The sequence below is a fragment of the Neomonachus schauinslandi genome, chromosome 14, assembly GCF_002201575.2.
Source record: "Neomonachus schauinslandi chromosome 14, ASM220157v2, whole genome shotgun sequence".
NCBI lineage: Eukaryota > Metazoa > Chordata > Mammalia > Carnivora > Phocidae > Neomonachus > Neomonachus schauinslandi.
In genome coordinates, this window is record NC_058416.1 from 82,801,799 (window position 1) to 82,816,811 (window position 15,013).

A 15,013-nucleotide genomic window follows, 5' to 3' on the forward strand; every position below is an offset into this window, starting at 1 on the left:
GAGAAGCAGGCTCCCCGCTGAGCAGGGAGCCCAATACAGGACTTGATCTCAGGACTCTGGGATCATGACTCAAGCCGAAGGCAGACGGTCAGCCGACTGAGCCACCCAGGCGCCCCTTAATTCTTTTAACAACATTAAAATCATCTCAGTCTTTGGTTTTGATTTTAATGGTGGAGGCTAATTTTTGAGGGGAGATCCTAGAAGGAAAAAAAAAAGGCAGTCTAGCTTCCTTGGATATTGATTACAGCTTCAAGGTAGATGGTTGCCCTTGAAATGTGATTTTTTTTTTTTTTTTTTTTAAGGAACTTGAGTTATTTTATCTGCTGCCATGTGAAAAATAATCAAAAGGGTGATTTGTGTTTGAATCCAGTTAAAAGGTAGGAAAATACAGTTTGGTATGACTTGATTGTAAAAGATCATTTAAACGTTGTTGTATTAAAAACTAAAAATGGCCCTAGTTTTTAATTTTAATATGACTTGGAATATAGCTTTACCCAATGGTACCTAGTTGAATACAGATACAGCCTGGTTGGAATTTTTTTCCTTTTGTTTAAAAATTATACAGTTAAATTGACCTTTTTAGGGGGTTTACTGTTCTTTGAATTTAACACCTATAGATTCACGTCCCCACCACCACCACCCCACCACCACCAGGATACAGAACAGTTTCTTCATTCCGAAAAACTTCTTCATACTATCGCAATATTAGTCCTACCCTGCCTATTCCCCTAACCTCTGACAATCACTGATCTCTTCTCCATCACCATAGTTTTATTCTGTTTTTTCCAGAAAGTCCTAAATGGAATCTTACAGATGCAACCTTTTGAAACTGGCTGCTTTCCTTCAACTCAATGCCATTGAAATTCATTGAAGTTGTGTGTTTCAATGGTTCTTTTCTTCTTATTGCTAAGTTGTTGTTTGAAATCTTATGGCATTTGGATGTTATTTCTGATCTGATAGTCTGGCACTGAAACTCAAATTGTTTATCCTTTTCTTTTTTTTTTTCAACACTGAACATGTTTTTCAAATAAATGAAGTACATATTTTGAATTGGAATTATTTATAAGTAGGCTCCACACCCAACGTGGGGCTTGAACTCATGACCCTGAGATCAAGTTGCACACTCTACCGACTGAGCCAGCGGGTGCCCCAGAATTTGTTGTTTAAACATTTTTTCAGTTCAGTGACTTGCATATATAGCTAAGCAAGGCAGTTACAGTGTTTACATTGTTCTGGAAGTTCTTGTTGTTTTATTGGGCTAACAGTTTTTAAGGGCAAAATTTGAAGTAGTAAAAGTATTTTGCAGGTTTCTGAGAGAAATAAAGTGATCCATAACCTTTTAAAATGCAGTGCCAATGACGTGACAGAATTTTCTTTGCTTTTATTTCAGTCCTCTTCTCACCCTGACTTTCTGGTCTACTGAGAACCAGATACCCCTGGCGCCTGATAGTCTGTTTTAATGTGCTTGCCCCTGGAGTGCCCTCCTTTGTTGCTTACAATAGTCTGTTCGTTTTAACCTAGTTGAAGTTCTGTGCATCAACTTTTTGCATCATAAAGTTAAATTCTTTATCTTGATAGCTGGTTCCTGTATTAGGATTAAGGATTTAATGGTTTTATTCCCCTAGCTGCTGAAAGTCTAGAGGCCTCCTGGCAATTGTATGTTTTGGCAAGAAAATAGTAGTGATTTCCTCTATCAGTATGAACTGAATAAATCTATACCATGTCACCAATTGAAATAATGGATTAACAGTAGTAAGAATGGAGTGTTCTTCAGAATCAAAGAACAATACAGTATCAGTCATTTATGAGTAGGTATATTCGATTCTGCAGATAAAATTTTGTTCTTTTCACTTACAATCCACCTGGTAATGGGAGTTAGAGACTTACATTTAACTCCAAAGCATTTAATAAGGACCTGTACCTCAATTTTCTAAAATAAATTACTTGAATTAATTTCTGACTTCCACACTTAACTGTTTTCATGATTTGGCTTCTTTGACTTAGGTCTGATATTACTTTTAATTGGAGCACTAGCAGAAACGCCACGGGAAAAAAAATCCCCAGCAAATACCTGGCTTTACAGCACATGGTTTCATATTTGGCCCCAATTAAGCTGATGTATGTGGACCATTTTTAGATACTATTGGATATATTTGCATCCATAGATGAAAGCCATGGTGAAAACAGTACCTACCAACTTCTTTGTTTCTTCCCTTAGATTTTAACATTTGAGACCAAGAACCCGACGGAATTAGCCGAACGTCTGCGCTCTGTTTGTGGGAATCAGAGCAATGCCTACGCGCGCCTGCTGGAATACCGCCTGAATGCCTTACGAGGACTGTGGAATGCCCAGCGCCAGCTGGCCTTGGAGGAACAGCATGAACGAGAAAGTTCGGGTGATGAGGAAACATTGGCTCTGCTCAAACGCCAGGGCTTGTTGCAGCAACCCGAGCAAGCTCCCTTCACGTCTCGGATGGGGCTCCTGCTGGTCTTCCCCCTTATTCAGTCCCAGAGCAGAACGGACCCCTCTCTCTGTAACCTAACTGCTGAGGTGCTATTGAACTGCCTTCGTGACTGCCAGCCTTTGAGCCTGACCAAGGAGCCTGCTGACTGTCTCAATGGAATCGAAACTTTGCTGTGCTCTTGGCTAGAGGACCCTGCTGACACCGGCCGACACATCCCACATAAGCAAAAAGAAAATGCCGCTGCTGCTCTGGTGGCTTTGGCCTGTGCCAGGTAAGGACCAGCGGAGGTACTCCTTGGTGGCCTCGTGACGGCTGCTCCGGTGGGGGCGGCGGGACGGTTGTTGGTGAGTGAGAGGCAAGCATATGTGATGGAAGTCTTAACATCCAGTAGTCCTTCTTTGTTGGCAGTATTGAATTTCACAGCCTCGACAGTGCATAAGATACTTCCACCAAAACTTGGCACCAGGACCCTGAGCTGGAGCCTAAGTTCAAGTGTTTGCTGTCTGCCATCCTGTGATAAAGCTGAAGGAGCTTAAAAAGGAGAGCCAACCCTTGCCGTTATCTACTCACCCCCTAGATGACTAGTGCTTTAGGTCCAGCAGTTAGTGGAGGATGGTATATCTATATTTCTCCTGGAAGGATGGTCAGAAAATTGGTAGAGCTGTTAATTTTTTTTCATGGCTGTCTTACAAGGAGTGTTTCAGCAAGTGCGTGGGTTATTACCTGGACTCAGTCATGCAGGCTTGGTCACAAATTATATTTCTGGACCATGATGCTTGCCTCCATTAATTTAACTGAAAGATCTCTCTGTATATGTCCAGATTTAATAGTGTGCCATCCTTTGTAAGCAGAGGTTATTGATCTAATATCAGTAGGAAATGTTGGAGTTACTTTTCCAGGAGAGGGTCTCTACATTCTCTTGCCCAGTAACCTCTATGATCATTGGCACAATTTTGTGAGAAAAAGGTTCACTGCCCTTGCTTGCCTCTAAGCTAGTTGTCTAGAGACCAATTAGGACCATGGTCTGACAGATTAGTGTCACTAATTAATGTCACTAATCTGTGCTTCTCCCTTCAGAGTTCTTCTTCTTCTTTTTTTTTTTTTTTTTTTTAAGCAAAGTGTATGTGGGAAAATTCTTCTTGGAAGATTATGAAGTTCTTGGTTGTAAGACTTCCCCTATTTTTATGGTTTCAAAGTTGACCTTCAAATGGTTGAATCTCAAGCTATTTTTAAGGCAAAATGGCACCAGTATTTACCGTCAGTTTCTTTGCCCTGAGCAAACTGTCATAGCCTAGTTTTAGATCTCTGAAGACGGGTTGACTGTGGAAGTCCTGACATGAGCTTAAATCTGGAGACATTACTGGGTAGCACTGAAATAAGCTTTCCTGGAAAGGCTTTATCTTAGATTGATAGTTTGCATTTGTAGAAGACCATTTCAAACCCTCAATAGACTTATTAATACAATAATCCCATTTTGGGGGGCACCTGGGTGGCTCAGTCGATTGGGCATCTGACTCTCGATTTTTGGCTCAGATCATGGTCTCAGGGTTGTGAGATCGAGGCCCATGTCGTGGTTCCGTGCTCAGTGGGGAGTCTGCTTAAGATTGTCTCTCTCCCTCCCTTTGCCCTCCTCTCCCCCCCCCATGCATGCGAGCGCATTTTCTCTTACAAATAGATAAATCTTTTTAATTTTAATTTTTTATTATTTACTTTTTAAAAAGATTTTGACAGGCGTGAGAGAACACAAGCGGGGGAGTGGCAGAGGGAGAGGAAGAAGCAGGCTCCCCACTGAGCGGGGAGCCCGATGTGGTGCTCTATCCCAGGACTCTGTGATCATGACCTGAGCAAAGGCAGACGCTTAACCGACTGAGCCACCCAGGCACCCCTAAATCTTTTTTAAAAATCCCATTTTGAGAGAATTAAAAAATTTTTTAAAATATTTAGAGAGCAAGACCGTGAACAGAGGGAGGGACAGAGGGAGAGGGAAACTCTGAAGCGAACTCCTTGCTGAGCGCCGAGCCCGACATGGGGCTCAATCTCACAACCCTGAGATCATGACCTGAGCCAAAATCAAGAATCAGACACTTAACCAACTGAGCCACCCAGGCACCCCGAAAATTTGCTTCTAGATAGGATTGTCTTTAGACAGATTTGGAATGTTAGGAATAATCAACTCAGTTTTAAACGTTTTCATTTATTGAACATGGAGTCAAAAAACTTATTGTGCCCACATTCAATCTGATAGTTACTGAAGTTGTTTCATGTGCTGGAGATTCCAAATTCCATACAGAAATGTTGACATGAATGTTTTTATTTTCTTCTTGGTGTTTTTTGTTTTGTGTTTAAAGATGGTTCCTACATTGTATTGCTAATATTGTCACCTCATTCTGGACTTTCTTTACCTCCAGAAGTCCTAAGCTTTTCAGTTGGGTCATCTATTTTAATGAGGTTATTAGGGACAAACTTTTGAGATTGATGCTTTCAAAGACAAAACATTTTCAAAAAATTATTTTGAATATGCTTATTTGTTAAACCAATTTATTGAGTACCTTTGCCAGGAACCTTGCTGATTCTTAGGAATATAGTGATTCATGGTTTCAAACCTTGCAGTTGAATGGACTCAGGCTGATTCACTTTGTAAATAATTATTTCTCACCGTGTGCAAGGTACTCTTCTAGGCAGTGGGAATTCAATAGTGAGCAAGATGGTTGGTCCCTCGAATTGCAAAGTTGACCTGAATAAGATAACTTCAGAGGGATATTCACTTATAAAAAGACCTACCAGGATATTTTGATAGAGAATGATGAAGTGGAGGGTGGGACAGAATTAGCTGGAGATAGTAGGGAAGGCCTTACTGAAGAGGTGACCATTGAACAGAGGCAGGATGAGGAGAGAGAGCCAGCCAGACATCAAAAAGTCAGTGATAGTGTGTTCTGGTCAAGAAGAATAGCTGGTGGCACAACTCGCTTGCTCTTTCTGTGATTGGGGTAGCTGAGGGGGACAGCAAAGTAACCCAGGAGCTGGAATGCAGTGGTAGAGAAAAGGGACAGGAGAGGAGCTTGGCAGGGCTCAGGTCATGTAGGGGCGTAGGAGCCATGGAAGGAGTTTGAATTTTATTCTGAAAATGTGATTCAGTCTGGCAGGTAATAATACCTTATAGTTGGTTTAATGGTCTTAAGTGTTCCAGTGTGCTTTTGCCCCTTTAACCTCACTGCATGCCAGGGAGATAGCCCTGCTGGACAGATGAAGAAGCAAAAATCCATAGGAATTAGGTGACAGGGTTGAGATGGTGTAGCTGGTGAGTGGCCTGACTCCCAACTTGAGCTTTTAGACCCTATCTGCGGCCTTCCTGCTTTATACTGTTCTTTAGTTTTGATTCTTTGAACACCAGAGGTAGTGAAAGGAGCAATTAAGAGGACTTCAAGCCTACTCAGTCCAGTGTCAGGTATTCCATTTCTTTTGGGGTTGAGGCATATGATACCTAGCAATTAAAGCCTTGGCTAAGAGAATAAGGCAGTGATCTGAAGTCAGCCTATCTGATACAGGCAATCATTTAGTTCAGGAAATGTTCTGTGGTGATTTATACTTGGGATCTGGCCAGGTAAGTCCTGTGCATCTTAAAAGCACCTTCTTTTATTTATTTATTTATTTATTTTTTAAAAAGATTATTTATTTATTTATTTGACAGAGAGAGACATAGCGAGAGTAGGAACACAAGCAGGGGGAGTGGGAGAGGGAGAAGCAGGCTTCCCGCGGAGCAGGGAGCCCGATGTGGGACTTGATCCCAGGACCCTGGGATCATGACCTGAGCCGAAGGCAGACGCTCAACGACTGAGCCACCCAGGCGCCCAGCACCTTCTTTTAGATCCTGTTGACCATATTCTAGATTTCCCAGAATCTTGAGCCTTGGGAACCAAAAGGAAATTGGGTAGTGGTGAGCTCTGCAAGCATTAGTCACATACTTCACAGCAAGGGAAGCAGAAGAAACATACCTCTAAGCACAAAATATTTATTTCTGGGACGCCTGGCTGGCTGTCGGTAGAGTGTGTGACTCGATCTCCAGCTTGTGAGTTTGAGCCCCGCATTGGGGTAGACTTAATAAAAAAAAAAATACATTATTTGAATGTATTCCTCTGCAGTCATATTTAATGTGATAGTTTGGGGAGATGTTATGTGAAATGGATGAACTTAGAGGTACCTGGGTGGCTCAGTCAGTGAGGCATCTGCCTTCAACTCAGGTCATGATCTCTGGGTCCTGGGATCGGGCCCCACGTCGGGCTTCCTGCTCAGTAGGGAGTCTGCTTCTCTCTCCTCTCTCAAATAAAATCTTAAACAAAACAAAACAAAACTTAATGATATTTAAAAATGAAGCCTGGAAACACTGTTAGACTTTAAGTATAACCCTGTTCTATAAAATCTCCTTTCTAGACTAGAGAAGGACTTCATGAAATGGTGCTGAAGCATAATAGCCACATGTGTTTTGTTTGAGCCTTAGGTTTTGAACCTTTATTTTGGGAGAAAATTGTTTACCTTTACAAATGCAGGGAGAACATCCTAATTGGCATAATTGGTACTGCTCACATAGTAACTTTTTGTATGAGCCAGTGGTAATCTGTAAGAATCCAGTATATTTGGTACAATAGGTCTGATCCACGGAAGCGGATAGACCCCTTTTGGGACCCTCTCATGTGGTTAATAAAATTAACCTTGTTGTTTGGCTTTTCAATTTTGATGATTTTTCTGTTCCCCCCCTTTTATTTTTAGGGGATCGTTGAAAACTTTTGTCCATACGGTCCATCTGTTACAGAAACAGACTGATCTGGGGTCCCTGCCTGTAGCTGATGTACTATATAGGTAAGCTATCACTTTGGATCCTTATCTCCCCCACACACATAAGGGAGATTTGTGCATAAAGCCTTTTAAAAAGTAGATTGCTAAACTCATCAATGAATGATTCATATTTTAAAATAAGTATATTCATCTTAAGAATTTTGTTTGTGTCATCTTCCCTCTTTGAAAGTGTTCCTAGAGTAAGCTAATTCTCATTTTTTTATTTTGTGGGTTTTTAAGAAAAATGTAATAGCTTATAATGAATTCTTACGGATTTTAAGGTATGTTAAGGTGTAAAGGAGAAACTGAAAATCATTCATAATCTCATTATCGAAAGATAACCTCTCAATGTTTTGATATATGTGCCTCCTAATTCATACCCTACCCCCAACGCATGTATATATAAAACCTGTGTTTTGCACACAGCTATACTTTATTATGACCTTTCTGTAAGCACTGCTTTGTAATTTTTAAATTTAAAAACATGAATAGTTTTTCTAGATGTATATTTATATAAACCTATTTTAGTTGTCTGCTCTGTAAGATGACTTTCATTTTCTTGCTGAAATGGATGGTCTCAGTGTCTTTATGATTCTCCCATCTCCCCATTTTTAGGCTGTTGCTTTTGGAAGGGGGGCCTGGATCCCCCTCCTGTTTGCTCGGTGGCAAACACATAGTATCATGGGGGTATGAAGACATGTTGCCTGCACCAGATAGCAACACCGGCTCCAGTTCTGAAAATAAAGGTAATGTAGGGGCTTTTGCTCCTGTGATTGAAATGAAGATGTGAAAAGAGTGGTTTTAGATCGTTGTGGCATGATTTAGATAGAACTGTGTTCCTTTTAATTAAAAGCGCTAGGTTCCTATACAGTATGTTCATTGTCTGCTTTATCAGTAAAAGTGTAAAAGCTGATACTCAGTGAGGTAAGAAAATGGATAGGTTTTGCTATCGCAAGGAAAAGGTATCGTCCATATACTTTAGCCTAGGAGGCATGAATTACTTAAGTTGACTCCTGGGTATTTGTGTTTGAGCCTGGGAGCCTCAAGTTGAATTTTTATATCCGTGAACAGAATATCTGGTCTTGCTGCCTGAGCCTGATGCTGTTTCCTTTAGTAATTTATTAGGAGTGTTTTTGATGAACCCTCCTGTCCTAAACCCCCCCCCCCCCCAAAAAAAAGAGCAAGAGATTGTTCAAAGGAACATGAATCAGGTATCTCCTTTAACAGAATGGTCTGGATTACAATGTTTTTACACTTTCACGAGTATTCCATATCAGTTTATTCTGATTTCTGTGAAAATGGCAGCAGCTCTCTTAAGTGACCTTCACTCGCCTGGCCTGTGGGATGGAGGAGGCCTCTCCATATCGCGTGGTCGACGTACTGAGTGGTACCACGGCCCCACAGGGCAGCCTCTTCTAGGCCGTGTGTGCACGGCCGCTCCTACCTACGGGGTTGCAGGCTTGCCAAGAGTCCACCCTGCTCGCAAACCTGTTTGCTGTTGTAACTGGTATCATGATTATATCATTAAACATTACATAACTGATGAAATAGGAATTTAAAACACCCCAGGAAATTGTTTCTAAAACATTCAGCTTTCTTATGGAAAGATTCAAAGTGAATCTCTAAGAAATTGACGTTAATTAGGTATGGGATTCAGAGGCCTACTCTGCCCACCCTTTCATTTAGAACCCTTGATGGAGGCAGACTTCTGGGGCAACCAGAAGGGCATGGGGTGTAGTCTAAGCAGCAGGCCACCTGTGCACCTTTCATCCCAGGGCCTGTGTCTGTTCATGTCACTGTTGAAACAGATAGTCAGGTGAGCTGGTAAGAGGAACAGGCAAGACTTTTAGCTATGACGCAACTAGACTCCATGGGAGAAGCAAAAAAAGCCTGCAATAATACCCAAGAAGTTCTTAACAGAGGCTGAAATTGACATCTTTAAACAAAACCAAACCCCTTTGTGTTCTTCCTTTTACTTTCTTTAATATATCTCCCCCTTGGAGTAGTTTCTTACTGAGGATGATGGTGTTAAGCTGATCTACTTGTTTTTCACTCTCTTGTACCTTTAGGTTTGGGGTTTTTTTTTTTTTTTTTTTTTGTTTTTTTTTTTTTTTTTCCACCTAGAGAATCTTTTTTTTTTTTTTTGGTTTAAGATTTTATTTGAGGGAGAGAAGAGAACAAGAGACAGCACAAGCAGGGGGAGGGGCAGAGGGAGAAGCAGGCTCCCCACTGAGCAGAGAGCCGGGTGCCGGGCTCGATCCCATATGAGCTGAAGGCGGATGCTTACCCAACTGAGCCACCCAGGTGCCCTGCGAATATTTTTCTTATAATTTTAAAAGTAATCTTATTTTTAATATGGAAACATTTGACAGATGTGGAAGTTGAGGGAATGCTTTAAGTCAACCTTATGTACTCGTCACTCAGCTTCAACAAGTATCAGCTCGGGGCCAATCTTGTTTAATCTGTCCCTTTTGCTCCCACCCCTTGTCAGACTTCTCAGAAGGCATAGAGCCTCAGTCTAAAGAGGGTTGAATGAATGGATATTTATGTGTTTCAAGTTAAAATGTTTGAGGAAAATTAATTTTAGAAATGATTACTCACAACTGATTGCTCAGAAAACAGTTAAGTTCCAGTTGTCTTGGATTAGTAGACTGAATTCTTAACAGCATACTCACTAATGAGTGCTGTGGTGTGGGTTTCCTTTAATATGACATGTAGTAGACAAACAGTGAAATGATTATGAAAATACCAAAAGTTTTATAAGCTCTCTTTTTAAGACCAATTCTTTAGAAGGTAAGTTAGTAAACCATTTAATGGTTCTGTAGACTGATACTGTTTGTTTTAGCTGGCAGAGGATATAGCTAAGGGCAAACATAGTGGCTGGATGGGAAGTCCACAGAAGCATGTGGTTTGTTCATGTATGTCATTGGTATTTCAACATAATCTCATTTGCCATTTACGGAGCTTTGGTTTTGTAGCCGAGAGCAAATTGGTGTTTACTTGAATTACCTCATTTAACCATCACAGCGACTCTTGATGTACATATTATCCTTCTCTTATGGACAAAGAAACTGAAGTTCAAAAAGGCCCAAGGGCAACTAGTAAGTGCCGCAAACTCTTAAAAGCTCACACCTTTTAAACTACAGAATCATTATTGAAAGTACTGTAGTCCTAGTCATTTCAGATTAGAATTAGGAACGCATAAATTTGACATTTTTGCTGTTCAAAAAAGAAAACTTTTGGCAGGCAGGACTAGGTTCTCCTGCTATTACCTGTTTGACCTCTTTCGCTGATTTTGGTTCCTGATCCCACATGCATTTTGGATGTTTGATTTGGGGGTTAGAGCCGTCTTTCCTGGAAGTCACATTGAAGCACTTATTTTAGAGGTGGGAGATTATCTCTCACCCCACCTCCTAATGGCTTTTTCATTAGAAAAAGCACGTTTATAATTTCACTAGAAAAAGCATATATATAATTTACCTGTGAAAAAACGATTTCAGATGCTGACTTGGGGCGCTGTCTCACGGCAGATGGTCTTTACCTGTATACTACTAACTCAGTTGGAAGAGGAGTAAGCAAATTGGGGTCTGGATTACATGGTACTCTCAGGTCAGTTGCATGGAACTTGCTGAATGATTTGGCTGGAACATTTCCTTCCTTATATAAATCTCTCTGAAGAAGACACCTGGGAGGCATATCCCCCCCACCCCCAACCCCCAAGACTGACTAGTAACTAAGTAAGTCTGAACAACTTCATGTAATTCGGGTTTTCTTGGATTAGTAGACTCTTGTTCTGTTCATGCATTTCGGCTTTGTTTTGACTCTTAAAGAGCTTGGTAGCCCTCAGGTCATTGTTTCTAGCCAGAAATTCCTCTATGATTAGAATTACTATAATATTAGTGACTTCTCCATGTTGATGAATGGACATTTTTCTAGTTAAGTTTTTTTGTACTTGGATTTCACATTGGATTAACAGTGCTTTGCGGTTGGGATATAAGATCTGTGAATTGCTGCCAAAAGAAACCACAGTTTGAGATCCTTATATGTATTTAATTAGATCTTTCCCCCAACTTTTTCTCCTCTCTAATTTGTTGTGGAAAATTAATATTTGCTGTAGGTTTTCAGTTGCAAAATGTTAATGTAGTATATTTATTCTCCTTTAGATATTTTGCATAGTCATTTTTAAAAATTAGGTGGAAAATGTTTGTTGTAGCGCATTGTGTGGTTTCGAACACTGCCTGCCTACTCAGCCACTATACTTTTTTTTTTTTTTTCCTCTGCAGAGGTTTTGTGTACTGCCGGAATGAGGAGCTGGAACCAGGATGGGTTGCTTTTGGCAGTGGTAATCTTCTACACCGGCCTGTATCTTTTGATAATAAACCTCACTCCCTTTTCCAGGTCATTGACCAGAATACCCTTCAGGTAAAAAGAAAACCAAGATGTTGTCTTTTTATATTTTGAAGACAGTAGAGGAAGTTGCTGACCTCATCAGAAGGACTAAGAACACCGCTGATCTAGTTTCCTGCCATAGTGGCAATCCTTTTAATTGTCACCATTTAGGCATTCTGTTTTCTCTGATATCTTAGAGTTTCCCCACATGATCTGTGTGAATGTGCTCTCTAAGAGTTTCTAAGGCCATTGACAAATTTTTATGATCAAAAAAAATTCTGGAGAGTCAAAGATGGTGTGTATATGTACTAGCTGTCTTTGTTTGTTCTTTTGCCAGATCTATTTTGGGAAGGCATCATTTCCTTACTTGATTTGTTCTAAACAGGCTTTCTGTGGCAGTGGGAGCCTTGAGATGAGTTTGGATAAAATCATTACGTGTTAGGGATTCTGAGCTCCTCTCTAGTGCTTCCAAACCTGGCACTCATGCCAACACTTGGTGCATTACACTGCAGTCACCCGCTCTTGTCTCTTTCCCACTACCATACATGCCTTTAAGTCTGGACCCTGTCTTACCTATCTTTGTGTGCTTAGAATGTAGCACAGAGCCTAGCATTTGGTTGTTGATAATAGAAACTGTCCTTTTTCAGTGTCTCTGTGCCGGGCCCTGGTCTAGGCAATTTACATACACTTCTCCTATCTGTGAGACAGAACGATAGCAGTTTCGTCTTACAGACAAGGCAGCTGAGGCTAGGCATATTGTAAGCACTTGGCAAGTGTTTATTGTTCAGTGAAGGAATGTAGCTCCGACGTTAAGGGACTTGCCCAAGGCCACACAATAATGGCAGCATAAGAACTTGAACCCATGGTTCTCAGCACTAGAGTTCAAGCTTTTTACATTCCACCTTCCTGCCTTTCAACCAAAGGTGAACTGCCTGGGAGTTCGCATCTGGGGTGAATGCCCTGGGAGCAGTTCCAGGCAGGACTTCAGTGGAATGCTGCATCTCCTTTTGTCTGTCACTCAGCTGTGCCTTTCCTGGTGAACAGGGACTGTGTCTTATTCACTATCGTATCTCCAAAGCACACAGTAGCTGCTTAATAATTGTTAGAGGAATAAAAAGAACAAATTGACAAATAGATGCCCAGTTGACTTCTTTTTTTTTTTTTTTTTAAGATTTTATTATTTGACAGAGTACAAGTAGGGGGAGTGGCAGGGAGAGGGAGGGAGAAGCAGGTTCTCCACTGAGCAGGGAGTCTGATGTGGGGCTCGATCCCAGGACCCCAGGATCATAACCTGAACTGAAGGCAGATGCTTAACTGACTGAGCCACCCAGGCGCCCCTTGACTTCATTTTTCATTGCTAATGCGGACAGATGAGGATATGTCCTATATTTATTTGAAGTAGAATTATAAGCCTGGGACTTAGACAGATGTTAAATCTTGGGACATTTTTTTTTTTTTTTTTTTTTGAGGCAATGTCCATTTCCTCGGTTTTATTGCAAAAACTTCAATTTTGTTCAAGAAAACCACGTTTTCGCTAAGTAGGTGATGTGCATTGGAGCAATTTGGGGATATCTTAGGCCAATCAGTAGCCATCAACTTTCTAGATTTCCTGGCACTACAAGTTACAAAGTGTGGTTACAGCAACCACATTACTTTTTAACTTTTGAAATAGATAAAACAAGTCTGGAGAAAAGCTCATATGAAATGAGTTCAAGGGTCAGAAGTAACCTTAGGAAAATGAGTGACTCCCCCTCGAGAGCTGGAGTAACTGAAAGTGGTTCTTACTGTTCTCAAAGGCATCTGACCTTCTCTAATTTTTATTTTGGGATTTTCAGTTCTCCTACCCTCAGCATTTTTGAAAAACCTAGTCAGCAGTTTTTTGGGTCCCCATTTTCTCTCATTTTAAGGGCTTTTCTCTTGCAGAAAAAATGCGTATGTAACTACACATTTTATGTGAAATCTTGCAAAGCTCATTCGTTATACTGAAACTGAAGGATAGTTAGTATTAGAAACACATGCCTTCGTGTCTGATACAGAGAATCGGTGTTTGTCTTTTTCCTCCCAGTGGACTGGGTGCATCTCACTAAGCCTGCATGTGCTGGGTTCGGGTCTTGCGTGTGCCTTCACTTGTTTACTTTCTCCTTCCCCTTCTCTCCCTCCTCTGCCTTCCCTCTTCCTTCTGCCCTCTTTTTCACTTCCTTCCATATTTATTGAATAACTGAGTTAGACTCTGAATTAGGTGCTGGGATATAAAAGTAAATAAGATATAGTCCCTGTCCTTTTTTAAATATAATTAATAGTCTGAAATTCTTTTTCAGAGGAATAAGGAAAACTTAGGACATTTCAGCAAGTACTATTTCTCTAAAGCTTTGTCTTTAATATTTGATAACACACACCTGCTTAGCAGATTCGGATATTTTTAGCTTCTTTTATCTGTCGCACGGCCCATTGAATGAATTTTTATATTTCTGTCATGTAATTTTCGTCTCTTAGAGATAGCAGTTTATTTTGACCAGGAAGCCTATTGGATTCTGATCTTGGACTTAATAGCATTAGTGATGAACTGATAGAATTAACCAGAAATTGTATGTCACCCTAATGATGTTTTCTTCCCTTTCATGTCCAGGTGTGCCAGATGGTGCCAATGCCAGCCAATCATCTCCCTGTTGGCAGCACCATGAGCACTGTGCACCTTTCTTCAGATGGTACTTACTTCTATTGGATCTGGTCTCCTGCCAGTCTGAATGAGAAAACACCTAAGGGACATTCTGTCTTCATGGACATTTTTGAACTTGTGGTAAGATTCACTTTCTCATTTTGTATCTTGGCAGAGAAATTTCCATTTGCTTTCTTTTTGTATTGGTTTACAAAGGACCCAAGAAAGTTGGAGTATGTACAGTGTGTCCACTCTTGCCTCAAAATTGGCTTTTCTTTTGGATTTCTTTGAAGGTTTCTTTGTTTGGAGTTGTATGACACAGATAAAGCCAAGCTTTCTGAAGGTTAATCTGGCAACAGAGTGCAGATAGTAATAGTTAATGTGTAGACAGTGGAATTTTTTTTTTTTTAAAGATTTTATTTATTTATTTGACAGAGACCACGAGAGAGGGAACACAAGCAGGGGGAGTGGGAGAGGGAGAAGCAGGCTTCCCGCCGAGCAGGGAGCCCAATGCGGGGCTTGATCCCAGGACTCTGGGATCATGACCTGAGCCGAAGGCAGCCACTAACGACTGAGCCACCCAGGCGCCCCTAGACAGTGGAATTTTTTTTTTTTAATATTTTATTTATTTATTCATGAGAGAGAGAGAGAGGCAGAGGGAGAAGCAGGTGCC

At 40.8% G+C, this 15,013-nt stretch overlaps 1 protein-coding gene across 1 annotated transcript in view; it reads left to right on the forward strand.

Annotated features, from left to right (window-relative positions):
* The window catches only part of HECTD4 (HECT domain E3 ubiquitin protein ligase 4), a 183,420-nt gene that overhangs the window by 47,298 nt on the left and 121,109 nt on the right, over nucleotides 1-15,013 (forward strand). Inside the window, exons 2-7 of the mRNA XM_044921281.1 lie at nucleotides 2,219-2,736; nucleotides 7,230-7,319; nucleotides 7,911-8,041; nucleotides 10,796-10,904; nucleotides 11,579-11,717; nucleotides 14,311-14,481. Coding sequence (XP_044777216.1) covers nucleotides 2,219-2,736; nucleotides 7,230-7,319; nucleotides 7,911-8,041; nucleotides 10,796-10,904; nucleotides 11,579-11,717; nucleotides 14,311-14,481 — 1,158 coding nt within the window. The remainder of the gene's footprint in view (nucleotides 1-2,218; nucleotides 2,737-7,229; nucleotides 7,320-7,910; nucleotides 8,042-10,795; nucleotides 10,905-11,578; nucleotides 11,718-14,310; nucleotides 14,482-15,013) is intronic.